Below are 14,416 nucleotides of genomic sequence, written 5' to 3'. Positions count from 1 at the left end.
GGCTTCGCGGGCCAAATGTAATTAGCGGGCCAGAGTTTCACACCAATGGCAGTTATCACCATGTTTGACGGTAAAATTACGTCTCAAATAAGCTGCTCAACCGTGTCAAAAAGAAAAGGACTCTGAGTCTGGCTGGAGAATTTGCCCTTCTATTTTAAGTTTATTAAAATATGTTAAATCAGCATAATTAAAATATTCATCTGAATATAATATGAACACTTGAATCGTTTGCAAGAACTGGAGAATTTTTTTTTCTTTTTAGGGACTTTAATCTTCTGAAAATTTGACATAATCCATTTAGAAAAACTGAAGAATCTGCAGGCGCAACATCTGAAACATGTAAACGTATCTAATTACTTAACATTAAAACCAGTTAACTTGGAACACAGAGGTGCTTGTTACTGACATAAAGCTGCTCTCTGCAGCCATGTTTAACCTGCTGCTTTGTAGGACTACAGTAATGGAGGATTAGGGGGCTGAACTTGACCTGTGACACTTTTTGTAGTGAACTGATGAAAGCTGTGTCTCTGATGGATGTTAGTCCAACACATCAGACACGACCTCTGCAGCTCTCAGTTGATGTGCACATGAATGATTTGTGTTTCCTCTGCAGGTGAAGGTAGAAAGTGTGTGTGAGCTGAATTGAGCAGCATGGATCAGTGTGAGGACAGAGAGGAGGGAGTCCCTCCCTCTAAAACCACTCTGTGTGGGGAACATGAGAGCCAGACCAAAGCTCAGAGGTGAGATGAAACTCTTTGTCACAGCTACTGGAATTTGTTTATTTGCATATATATCTACTGTAAAGAATGGAGAGGACCAGATTAGAGTGAGTCTCCAGGGAATGAATGTGAGTGAACTGGAAACATGACTGTTTGTGCGAAAGTCTCAAAGTGATGCTTCTTGTGTCAAAACAGCACTTTGATTCCAGACAACATGCTGAATTCAAACAGAAGAAAACTTTTACTCTTCTTTGTGACCATCAGAACTTCTGCATCATCTTTTAAATTTGGATAATTTTAGCCACAGTCAGTAAATTATTTAGTGATGAAGAAATGTGTTCACAGAGAGAGGAAGAGAAGTGGTGTTTGTGAGGAGGAGCAGCTGTCCTGCTGTGCTTTGTGTCAGGACGTCCTGAAGGATCCAGTCTCTACCAGCTGTAGACACTGGTTCTGCAGACAGTGCATCTGGTCATACTGGGACCAGTCTGCTTCATCAGGAGGCTCCTCCTGTCCCCAGTGTGGAGAAAGATCCAGAACCAGAGCTGGACTGCAGACAGCCAGTCAGAGCAGCTGTGTACAAAGTAAGACTGAACATCTGTCTGCTGATGGACTCATTTCTGAAAACTGGACTTCTTGTGTTGTTCAGACATTGAAGAGTTTTCTTTCTCTTTTTCTTTCAGCAGATGTTGGTCTGCAGGAGGTTTTAGATGAACATAAGATCAGTCTGAGGAGGAGATGTGAACGTGTGACTGAAGGAAGTGATGAAACAGGAAGTAGAACCCTCCTCAACAGGATCTACACTGAGCTCTACATCACAGAGGGACAGAGTGAAGAGGTTCATACCCAACATGAGGTGAGGCAGCTGGAGACAGCTTCCAAGATGGACGCCCTCCATGACACTCCAATTAGGTGCCAGGACATCTTTGAAGCCTTACCTGACCAACAGAGACCCATCAGAGTGGTTCTGACCAACGGCGTGGCTGGTGTTGGAAAAACCTTCTCAGTGCAGAAGTTCACTCTGGACTGGGCAGAGGGCTTGGAGAACCAACATGTCAGTGTGGTGGTTCTGCTTTCATTCAGGGAGCTGAACCTGATCAGAGATGAGCAGTACAGTCTTCTGGAGCTGCTCCATGTTTTCCATCCAACATTACAGAAGGTCACAGCAGAGAAGCTGGCTGTCTCTCAGCTTTTGTTCATCTTTGACGGCCTGGATGAAAGCAGACTTTCATTGGATTTCACCAACAGGAAGCTGCTGACTGATGTCACACAGAAGGCATCAGTCAGCCAGCTGCTCACAAACCTCATCCAGGGGGATCTGCTTCCCTCGGCTCTCGTCTGGATAACTTCCCGACCTGCAGCAGCCAATCAGATCCCTCCTACATGTGTCGACAGGCTAACAGAAGTACGAGGCTTCACTGACGCCCAGAAGGAGGAGTACTTCAGGAGGAGATTCAGTGATGAAGAGCTGTCCAGCAGAATCATCTCCCACATGAAGACATCCAGGAGCCTCCACATCATGTGTAGTATCCCAGTCTTCTGCTGGATCACTGCTACAGTTCTGGAGCACATGTTGACTACAGAGCAGAGAGGAGAGCTGCCCAAGACCCTGACTGACATGTACTCACACTTCCTGCTGGTTCAGACAAAGAGGAAGAAGAACAAGTACCATGAGGGACATGAGACGAGTTCACGGGAACTGACGGAGGCTGACAGGGAAGTTCTTCTGAAGCTGGGGAGGCTGGCGTTTGAACATCTGGAGAAAGGAAACATCATGTTCTACCAAGAAGACCTGGAGCAGTGTGGTCTAGATGTGACAGAGGCCTCGGTGTACTCAGGAGTTTGTACAGAGATCTTCAAAAGAGAGTGTGTGATCTTCCAGAAACCAGTTTACTGCTTTGTTCATCTGAGCATTCAGGAGTTTCTGGCTGCAGTCTACATGTTCCACTGTTTCACCAACAGGAAGACAGAGGTGCTGAAGAACTTCTTTGGGAAAAAATATAAAGAGTCATCGTTGGATGATTTTCTGAAGCAAGTCATGAGAAAATCCCTCCAAAGTAAAAATGGCCACCTGGACCTGTTTGTTCGCTTCCTTCATGGCCTCTGTCTGGAGTCCAACCAGAGACTCTTAGGAGGTCTGCTGGGTCAGACAGAGATCAGTCCAGGAACCATCCAGAGAGTCATCAACAACCTGAAGGAGATGAACAGTGATCAAATCTCTCCAGACAGAAGGATCAACATCTTCCACTGTCTGATGGAGATGAACGACCTCTCATTATTTCAGGAGATCCAAGAGTTCCTGAAGTCAGAGAACAGATCAGAGAAGAAACTCTCTGAGATCCACTGCTCAGCTCTGGCCTTCATGCTGCAGATGTCAGATGAGGTTCTGGATGAGTTGGATGTGCAGAAGTACAAAACTTCAGATCGGGGACGACAGAGACTGATTCCAGCTGTGAGGAACTGCAGAACGGCTCGGTGAGTCCAGATGATCATTAAGATCATTAATTAGTGTATTGTCTTGATCCCAATCATCCTTGTAAGTAAATCCCAAAATTGATTCTGTTCATCTGGATGTAGTGTTTTCAGTGGGGGAAACGTTTCGTCACTCATCCAAGTGACTTCTTCCGTCTCAGCTGACTGCAGGTTTCCCCAATCTTATAAACAGTACATTTGCATAATGACTGTGTGGCGGAGGTGTGGTCCCTGGTGTAGCTGCAGGGGAGGGGTGGAGCGGTGAGCTCAGGGGGCTGGACCGGGACAAGCTGTCATGGCCCATTGTTGTCATAAATAAAACGTGATTGTGAGCAAAAACGGTGTGTGTGTGTGTGTGTGTGTGTGTGTGTGTGTGTGTCGTCTACATCACAAGTGGTGCCGAAACCCAGTGTTGGATGTCTGACCCCCACGATGCGTCGCCCGCTCAGCCTTTGCAGTTGTTGGCACAGATGCTGGCGGGACCAGGCCGCGGCCCAGTGGGACCATCTGATGAAGCTCCAGGAACATTCGGACCACCAGACCAAGGTCCTGGAGCAACTGGTCGGGGCTGCTGCGTCGCCGAAGTCGCCTCTTCTGTCGGTGGCGATACACAGGATGTTGGAGGGTGACAACCCCAGGTCTTTTTGGAGGCGTGCCCAGCCCAGGCGTGCTGGTGGCCGCGAGCGGAGTGGGCCCCCGCGACTGATCCCACTGCTATCAGGGGAGGCTCAGACAGCGTCCCTGGGCCTGCTGCCTGCCTCGCGGAGCAGCTTCGACGACGTGTGCCGGGCCATGTTGGACCGGATGGGCCTCGCTCGGAAGACCATTGCCGGCAGTTTCGTGCCTTCAGGCTGACTGGGGAGGATCGGCCGGGAGAACGGACCCCGGCGTGGAGTCCTACTAACCCGTTTTCTTCCACTTTGCTTCCCCAGGGATCGGAGACATCTGGCGCTGCCCCTGAGCCACGGAGAGCAGCACAGATGCCGGGGCAGGTGTGCTGGAAGTGCGGGAAGCCGGGACACCTAAGCTGATGGAAGTGGGGCAGGTGTTCCGTGTCGCCGGCGCCCCAGCACCCTCCCCCGGTCCAGGAGGGACATACAGCATTCCAGTAAGGGGTCAATGGGGTGTACGCCAGTCTTTGGTGGACAGGGGCTGTACGCAGACCCTCGTGCACCAAAGCTTGGTTCGCCCCGGGGCATTGTTGGAGGCGGAGTGGGTGGAGGTGCGGTGTTCATGGTGATCTGCACAGGTATCCCATAGTGTCACTGTTGTTAAAATATAAGGGCAAAACGCATAGAGTTAAGGCTGCGGTTAGCCCACGCCTGTTGCATCCCTTTATCTTAGGCACGAATTGGCCGGGGTTTAATCAGCTGTTGGGACATTATGCGGGGATGCGATCACAACCAGTGGTAGCGTGTAGTGTCTGCGTGGCGGTCAGCACAGCGGTGACGCAGGGTCATCTGACGCTGACTCCGGGGGGGGGGGGGGGGCCTTAAAGGGAGGACCTGCCGTCTCTGGAAATTACCCCCATGGGGCCCCCACAGGACATTTCCCACTGGAACAGTCTCGTGACGACACCTTACGCTCAGCCTTCGACCAAGTGATTGAGATTGATGCTCACGTGGTGAGCCCTGAAGCCGCGAAGACCTACCTCGTCATTAAAAGATAGGTTATATCGAGTGAGTTGTGACACTCGCACACCCAGTTTTTGGGAAATACTTTTCCAGGCGGCTCATTATAACCAATGCCAACTTGTTAATGATAAATGGACTGGTTCTTATATAAGACTTTTCTACTCATCTGAGCACTCAAAGGACTTGTGCATTCACCCATTCACACCCATTCACACAAGCACATCTTTTTAAGTGCTTCATAGCTAACATTCATACTCTGATGGATGCATCGGAGAGCAATTTGGGGTTAGTATCTTGCCCAAGGATATTTGGCATGTAGACTAGGGGAAGCCAGGAATCGAACCACGAATCTTCTGATCAGTGGATGACCTGCTCTACCACCTGAACTACAACCACCCCATAATCAGCCAGCCAATCCAAAAGATCAGGCCGTTTCACCGGAGTGCATGCAGTTATCGCTTTGTACTAGTGCTGGTGGATTATGCAACGTGATTTCCAGAAGCAGTGCCACTGTGAACCATCTCTGCGACGAGCGTGGCGCAGGCCCTGTTTCAGGTCATCTCCCGAGTCGGTATCCCAAAAAAGCTACTGACTGACCAGGGCATGTCACTCATGTTGCGCAAACTGCGTGAACTGTATGACTAGTTGGGCATTAAATCTATTCGGACCAGCGTCTACCACCCTCAGACTGACAGGCTGGTGGAGCGACTGAAAAAGACTTTAAAGTCCATGATTCCTAAGTTCATTCAAGAGGATGAACGCAATTGGGATCGTTGGTTAGACCCTGTGTTATTTGCAGTGCAGGAGGTGCCCCAGGCCTCCACGGGATTTTCTCCCTTTGAACTGCTGTTCGGCAGGAAGCCGCGTGGGGTGCTCGAACTAATCAAAGGAAGCTGGGAGGATGGTCCGAGCCCCGCAAAAAACGAGATTCAGTATGGGAGAATCTGCTCCAGGCTCAGCAGCGTCAGCAACGTCAGCAGCGCCTGTATAACAGAGGGGCTAGACTCAGGCAATTTTTACCGGGAGACAGAGTGCTTGAATTACTCCCTTCTTCTAGCTCAAAATTACTCGCCAAATGGCAAGGTCCCTTTGTGGTCACACGGCGAGTGGGAGATGTTGACTATGAGGTCGCACGGTCGGACAGGGAAGGGGCCACGCAGATTTATCACTTCAACCTCCTGAAAGCATGGAGGGAGGCTGAGTCTGCTTCTCTGGTGAGCCTGGTTAAGGAGAGAGATGAGTTGGAGCCGGAGGTGCCAAATTCTATCGTTCCCGCTTCCCTCCATTGTGATGACCATCTCACACAGGCCCAGAGAGCGGACGTTGCTGCGTTGCAACACCGCTTTGCAGAAGTGTTCTCCCCCCTGCCTGGCTGAACGTCTCTCATTGAGCATCATTTTGAAACAGCCTGGCGTGACGGTGCGTTCGCGGCCCTACAGGCTGAACACAAAAGGCAAATCATTCAGAGGGACTTGGCTGAAATGCTGAAGATGGGAGTAATAGCCTGGTGTAGCCCCATCGTTCTCGTGGTGAAGAAGGATGGGTCTATACGGTTCTGTGTCGACTATCGCAAAGTGAATGGGGTGTCACAGGGTGCTTTTCCCATGCCCTGGATTGACGAGCTCCTGGACCACTTAGGCACGGCCTGTTTTTTCACGACACTGGATTTAACCAAGGGCTACTGGCAGATTCCCCTGTCTGCAGCGTCCAAGGAGAAAACAGCCTTCTCCACTCCGTACGGTTTGTACCAGTTCATCACGGTTCCATTAGGCTTGTTCGGGGCCCGGCCACCTTTCAGCGCCTCATGGACCGGGTGCTGCATCCACACGCTGCATATGCTGCCGCCTACTTGGATGACGTCATCATCTACAGTGACACCTGGGCGGAGTCCCTGAGGCAGGCGGGGCTCACGGCCAACCCGAAGAAATGTGCGGTTGGACAGAGGGAGGTTCTGTATTTGGGGTACCACTTGGGGGGCAGGTAGATGCGTCCACAGGTAGAGAAAACGGCGGCTCTAGCACCCTGCCCGCGCCCCAAGATGAAAAAGGAGGTGAGACGGTTCCTGGGGCTGGCGGGTTACTACCGCCGTTTTGGGCCAGGGTTTTCAGAGCTGACCAGCCCTTTGACTGATCTCACCCGCAAGGGTGCTCCGGATCTGGTCCAGTGGACGGGGCCGTGCCAGGCAGCGTTTGTGCAGGTGAAGAAAGCTCTCTGTGGAGAGCCGCTGCTCCACACTCCTGACTTTTCCCACCGTTTTGTTCAGCAGACTGATGTGTCACACAGAGGGCTGGGGGCCGTTTTGTCCCAAGAGGTACAGGGGGGTCAAGGTCAAGGTCAAATTTATTTATATAGCACATTTCAAACAGCCGATGCTGCACAAAGTGCTTACCAATATAAAAATGGCATTAAAAAACAACAATGTAATACAGTAATAACAATAAAAAACAATAATAGTACAATAAAAGAGTTAAAGCAGTAACTAAAAGGTCAACCGGCCCGTGCTCTACATTAGCCGGAAGCTGTCTGAGCGGGAGGGCCAGTACAGCACTGTGGAAAAGGAGTGCTTGGCTATCGGTGGGCGGTCGACTCCCTTCTCTATTACCTCCTGGGGCGCTCATTCACCCTCTGCTCGGACCATGCCCTGCTGCAGTGGCTCCACTGCATGAAGGATGCCAACGCCCGGGCTGGACCGGGATGTGCTATCACAGCGCATTGTTGTTATAAATAATACGTGATCGTGAGCAAAAACAGTGTGTGTGTGTGTTTTTGTGTGTGTGTCGCCTACATCGCAGACTGAAACTAGCACCACTGAAGGAACAATGGGCTGGGAGGTCAGTTCATTAATCGTAATTATGCAAAATATCATGCCCACTGATCAACAACCACTGACCAAATACCACTGATCAATGAGGTTGTTTGGTTTCCTTGATGTCTTTGGGGTGGACCAATTTTTGGAACAGCATGTTTTGGGGTTTGAAAGCCACAGAGACGCGGTGTTTAGAAAAAATGTGTCTCAACTGTCTCATATGGGATCACTACAGGTTTTCTCTTAGGCAGCGGTCTTCTTCTCTCCTGGATCGGCTGGAGCTTTCTTTAGGTGTCTTTCCAGCTATGACAAAAGTCCAGCTGGGATAACCACATTTACTCAGGGCCTTCTTGATATGATGTTCTTCTGCTTCCCTGCCACTGTGTCTGTGGGAATGGTGTTCGCTCTGTGTTGTAGCGTCCTGATGACACCCAGTTTGTGCTCCAGTGGATGATGAATACTGATCCATATGTGTAGGTTTACTGTACACGTCAGCTTTTAGATGTCCCCCACTACTGATGAAAATCTAACAGTCTAAGAAGGCTATCTGGCCACTTTTCATATCCTCCCTGGTGAATTTGATGCATCGGTCCACCAAGTTAATGTGATCTGTGAATTGTGGTACGTCCTGAGATTTGATTTTCACCCAGGTGTCATCCACATATCTGAACCAATGGCTTGGTGATGTTCCAGGGTAGGATAGCAAAGCCCTCTTTTCCACTTTTTCCATGTACAAATTGGCCACGATGGGTGAAACTGGGGAGCCCATGGCACACCCATGTTTCTGCCTGTAGAACTGACCCTTGTATGTGAAGTAGGTGGAATTAAGACACAGTTCCAAAAGCAAACACACTTGGTCGATGCTGAGAGTGGTCCTGTTGCTGAGGTTGGGGTCATCCTGTAATCTTTTACAAACCACCTTCAACGCTTCCGTGACTGGGATGCCGTCATGGTTTGTGGGCCTGTGTCTGAGGAGTCTGTGTGTGTGTGGGATGCTCTGGTGGCCACACGCCCGGGCTGGGCCATCACCGGCACACCTGCTTTCCATTAGGGCGATTACCTAAAGGACTATTTAAACCCGTGCTGACGGATGCTCCACGGCAGTCCGTTCATCACCTCTGGATGTGGTGTTGAGAGCTGCCTACCAGTGGGTTTAGGATCGAAGCCAGAAACTTGGAGATGTTATAGGTGACCGAGTTGATCATGCAGACAATCGGTCTTAAAGGTGCACGCTGTTTATGTATACTCGGTGTAGATTCCCCTGGGTAAAGTCTGTGGTATGAGGACTGGTCGATAGCCTTGTCTTCTTCTAACTTCTTCAGACAGTCACCCCCTTCCTGTAACCACTTCCTGGGTCTCGTTTCAAGGGCTTATAAGTATTATCATCACTGAGAAGTGACAGAATTTTCTCATGACATATACATATATATACATATATATATATGTGTGTGTGTGTGTGTGTGTGTGTGTGTGCCGGTTGGGAAGGGTCCTCATTTATAGCCGGCCTCTCCCAGCCCTCAACCAATGGTCAGCCTCCACCTGGAACATAGCAGCAATAACACAGGGCACAAACTATGCCACCCTCTGGTGTGGCAGACAAAAAACACAGTACAAAAATATCCATAACACTGAATTATAACACTTTGCAGTCTCCATCTTGCTCTTTCCTTTTTCTCCCTCTCTGTCTTTGTACTGTCACTCAAGTTCAATGGAAACAGTGTTATTTACAAACCAATCAAAGACAAACTGATCCATGTCAGTTTATAACAATATTCAAAGTGAATACAGGCTGCTGCTGGACACAGACAAGTAACATCATCTTGACTTGCTGTCACCTGGATCTGGAGTCATAAACACTGAAGCCCAGAACAGGAATACAAATCTTTTTCTGCCAACTAGTGATATACCAGCAGACTAATGGCTCAGAAAGCTAAAATGAGCCAGTCATTTCTTTGTTTAGTTCCCCTGAAATCAGATCTGATATCAGCAGCTCTGAGTTCATTCATTTTCTGCTTTAATGATAACACATTTTATATTTTTTTATAATCACAGACTGACTCTGTGTCGACTCTCAGAGTCTCACTGTGAAGTTGTGGCCTCAGCTCTGAAGTCCAACCCCTCCCATCTGACAGAACTGGACATGAGTTGGAACAAACTGCAGGATTCAGCAGTGAAGCTTCTGTGTGCTGGACTGGAGAGTCCAAACTGTCGACTGGAGACTCTGAGGTGAAGTCACTGACTGCAGCTTTTGTTGTTTTTCTGTATTTCAGGTCTTTGATTGATGTTTAAAACTTTCTATAGTTCCTAAATGTTCAGGATGTGTTTGAACACAAATGTGAAGAAGTTTGAGTGCTTTCAGAAATGTTGTCTTTCAAAACGACTGAACACCAGTTTTCCTTTTGGCTCCAAATACAAGTGACAGACTTGAGCAGGGTTCATTTAAAGGCTGACACAAGTGGAGTGATGACGGGGAGATGTTAGACAGGACAGTTTTTCAGCCTCCATAGGTTCATGTTGTGCTCCATCAGTCAGTGAAGATGAAGTCAGTACTGATGAGGCTGTAGAGTGTGTGAGGGATGTAGCAGATAAAAACAGGCTGCAGAGACTTTGAGCTTGTGTGGAAACAGAGAGAGAGAAAAGAAAGACACGAATGTCAAAGCTAATAAAGATGGAGTTAGGAGCTGTGATGATATTCATGGTATCAGAAGCTGATATGACTGTTACAGACACAACCCACACAGCTACTGTGGTGAGGTGTGTGTTAAAGCAGAGGAACACACAGAGAAGCCTAACACAGGACCAAACATGACAAAAAAGCAAGATTCAGGCTCTGTGAGAGGATTTCAAACAGAAGCTGGAGAAGAGTAAAAGTAAGTAAATAATTATTATTTATTATTAATTATTTATTTAGCACCATCAAGACAGGAAGCTATTACAGAGTATTTCACATGGGAATATAAAAGCATATAGAAAGCAAATAACTATAACAATATAAAGGAAGTTTAAAAGCGCACAGCAAAACAACATCTTACACACAGACAGTACCCAAATACCTCTCTAAACAGATGTGTTTTAAGCTGTTTTTTAAAAGAAGTCACAGGGTCAATGGTGCTTAGCAAGGGAGTTAAACTGTTCCACAGTATTGGAGCTAGGTATTGAAAAGCACAATCCCCCTTTGTTTTCAAACAGGTTCATGGAATATTTAGAAGAGCACTATTCTAAATATTCATGACGTGAAAGCGCGTATCGCTTTTACTCTCAACAAGCACCGAGTGCTGTAACGCAGGCAGTTCTTCTTTTACTCTTTTACTCTTATGCTGTTTTGTGGATCACAAGGTTTAAAACTACTTATAAACACACACACACAAAGTAACTCCACCAGAGTGCCTATTTCGGGTCACTTTTGCTGGTCCAAGCCCGGGTAAAGGAGCAGGGTTGGAATTGTGACATTAAAAAAACAATAATTGCTAAAATAAATTTAATTTGTAGTTCTAAATAAACTGCAAATGCATTTAGGACGTTTTTTACTCACTTTATGTCTCTTCCACGATGTTATTTCTCTCTCCAACAACATGGGTTACAATTATATTAGCATGAACAATTATGCAAATTAGGTGATGACATCATTTAGCGACTTTGTATTCTGTGCTGGAGGGAGAATTCACTGCCATACCCGTTATGTGCCTGTGAGTGTGAAGGAGGGAGAAAAAGGAGTTAAAACATACGAGTTGTCACCGAGCAGAAAAGGGAAATGGAAGCATGTAAATAATAATAAATAATAACCATTGCAGTCAAAAAGAGTGCCTGACGAGCCCAGTTGTAAGTAAGCTATTAAGACTCGACTGTACGCTGTGTTCGTGTTTTCCTCCAAAACAATAAGTTCCGTTGGAGCAGCCTTTCAACTCTTCTCTCTGTCTCTCGCTAGCAAAGTGACCCAGACAACAAAGTAAAGCTAGTTTTCAGCTACGAAGCTGATACGGAACCCGACGTAGTAGCCAGAGGTACCTTTACTACAGTTTGGAGCCGCGGACATGTTTTATATATGCTGGGAATAGTTTTCCATATGAGATCGCTGCAAAAAGTGCAGCCTTACCTAATGTCCACCTACTGTTACTCATTTTATATTAAGATTTAAAAATCTAGTTGGTATTGGCATGGTGAGTAACCTTCAGTAATAGTAATAAATCACATTGATGTAGTTATAAAACGCTTGATAATATATTAAGTAATCCAAATTATTCAGAAGTTGTTACTCTCATTGAGTAACGTAACGGAATACTTTACAAAATACATTAAAAAGTAATGTTCCTTGATCTCTGGATTTGATCTTCAATGTGGATTGGACTCACTGGATTATGAGTTGTTTTACTTGTTTGCCATTTGCTTTTTCCTTCTCTGTTGTTCTTAATAAGTGCTGGCTGTATATGCTGTTCAGTGTTGGGGAGTAACGGAATAAATGTACCACCATTATGTATTCAAAATACAAAATATGAGTAACTGTATTCCGTTACAGTTACCGTTTGAAAAGGTGGTATTTAGAGTTACTTTGTTGAAATAAAGTGATTAAACAGTGTTATTTTCCTGTTTCATCTTGTCGCGGGTCAGGACTGTTTGGGTTTTGTTTGACAGCTATGTTCTGTTGTTCCAGGCGGTAGCATTATGGTTGCCATGGTTACAGGGTGACAAACGCTCTCTCTACAGCTGTGTGTTTCCTGGGTGAGAGAGTGCCTTTTTGTAGTTGTTGTTGTGCTAAGCTAATAGGCAGAATGCTAAAGGCATATCCCTAAAGAATGTAGCCTCATGGGCAGTGTAGTTGTTTGGCACAGACAAGGTGCCCATGGCAGTACCTGCTGCGTGTTGAGAGTAAGAGCGATATGTGCTTTCATGTCAAAAAGTCATCATAAATAAGGGTAAAGACGATGATTTTAATGAAATGACACGCGTGGGAGAAAGAGCTGACTCTGTACGCAGACAGCACCACAATCTCAATCTCCAAACATCAGAATACAGTTTTTATACATCAGGGTTTAACGCCCCCTCATTGCGTCAGTACATCAGCTTCAAAACCACAAATGTTCTATTTGACAACTTGAGACACCATCAAAATACACTGGCCTCCATCCTCTCCCCGGTGGTTTCCCGTAAGCCAGCTCAGCTCTCACATCCTGCATCTTCTTCTTCATCAGGAAATATGCTCAACTTTGACCTACCACCTAACAGTGTGTGTGTGTATGTGTGTGTATGTCTGTCTGTGCGTACACAGAGTGTGCATTTGTGATCTCTGCACTTCAATTGATCTCAGGCCATCCGGTGTTGTGATCTATGTGAAATGTATAGAAATATAAAATGTAAAAATGTATTCTTCAACCTAATACCACTACTTAAAACTTAATCAAAGCTTCATCAGAGATATAAATGCATAATAAAACAGCCTGCTCAAAACACCTTACAATCTGACTCTGCTTTTGGTTTCACCTTTGCAAAGCGTGGCGTTTCCTGTCTCCCTTTTGCACAGAATATATTTCCTGTCCCTGGAGTCTACACAGAAACGTCTAAGATTATAGGAAACATTGAAAAGCATTTAAAATTATAGATTCAACTCAACAGTTTAACGTGGTTCTTACTGGACCTGTAATAAAGACTAATATGATACCTATATATTTGAACATCTGAATGCAATATCAATATTAATTATTAATGCAATAGTAATATGGACAATAGCAGTAAAATTATTTCTCTAACCCTACATGAGTTAAAAGAATGTGACAATTATTAGATTCGTTAGATAGGTGTGTATTATCCTGTACCATCGATCTGCTGTGAATGTGTTACACTGTTTCTTGACATTTCATACTGCTGAATCATGAAGAGAATATTGTGTGCAGAGAGTCAGGGCCTTTCTGTTCTGACAGCAGAGGAGACAGACCACATTCTACAGGAGTTTTACCCCCACCACCTTGTTGGAAGCAGATAAACAGGGAGCCGAGGTCATAACTTAGGCGCCTTGTGAGAGAAAGAATGTGAATGTTTAGGCTTTTATGACTAGGTGGGGGCCACTAGAGACTATAAGAGTTTGAACAATGCTCCATCATTTCGAGATCGATGCTGTCTGCGTACAGTATCCATCTCCCGCACGTGTGCATTAAAATCTTCGTTTGACCTTATCTCGTTGTACCAAGAGTGTTATCTTGAGTTGTCTCCTGCACCCCAATATTTTGAACCATAACATCAGCCTGTGACCTAGTCAAGTCTGGGCCTCTCATAAAACAATCTAATAAGCAGATACGTATTAAAAAATATCTCTCTATTTCTAAACACTGCCCTCGCCCCTCCCTGATGGATATTTATTCCTCCTGCTGCATCAGCAGAGCAGCAAACATTATCAAGGACAGCTCCCACTCTGGTTTCAACATCTTCAGCCTGCGTCCCTCAGGGAAGCACTACAGGTGCATCAGCACAAAAACCCACACACTCAAAAACAGTTTCTTCCCCAAAGCCATAACCACCCTGAACTCACACATGCACCGATAACACAGTATGGACCACCACTGTGCAATACCAATTTTATGTGCAATAACCCAACTGTATATACACAACACTATTTATTACATATTACTTTAAAGAAAACGGCTTGTATATTTCAATTCAATTCAATTCAATTTTATTTATATAGCGCCAAATCACAACAAAAGTCGCCTCAAGGCGCTTTATATTGTACAGTAGATAGCACAATAATAAATACAGAGAAAACCCCAACAATCATATCATATGACCCCCTATGAGCAAGC

General features: G+C 46.1%; 1 protein-coding gene across 1 annotated transcript in view; it reads left to right on the top strand.

Moving 5' to 3' along the window:
- The window catches only part of LOC134624183 (protein NLRC3-like), a 59,042-nt gene extending 49,184 nt beyond the window's left edge, over positions 1 to 9,858 (top strand). Inside the window, 3 exon segments of the mRNA XM_063469170.1 lie at positions 1,065 to 1,300; positions 1,400 to 3,191; positions 9,681 to 9,858. Of these exon segments, the coding sequence (XP_063325240.1) occupies positions 1,065 to 1,300; positions 1,400 to 3,191; positions 9,681 to 9,858 (2,206 nt within the window).
- Positions 9,859 to 14,416: the final 4,558 nt, after the last annotated feature.

The sequence above is a fragment of the Pelmatolapia mariae genome, linkage group LG3_W (genome assembly GCF_036321145.2).
Source record: "Pelmatolapia mariae isolate MD_Pm_ZW linkage group LG3_W, Pm_UMD_F_2, whole genome shotgun sequence".
Taxonomy (NCBI): domain Eukaryota; kingdom Metazoa; phylum Chordata; class Actinopteri; order Cichliformes; family Cichlidae; genus Pelmatolapia; species Pelmatolapia mariae.
This window is presented reverse-complemented; position numbering and strand designations above follow the sequence as displayed.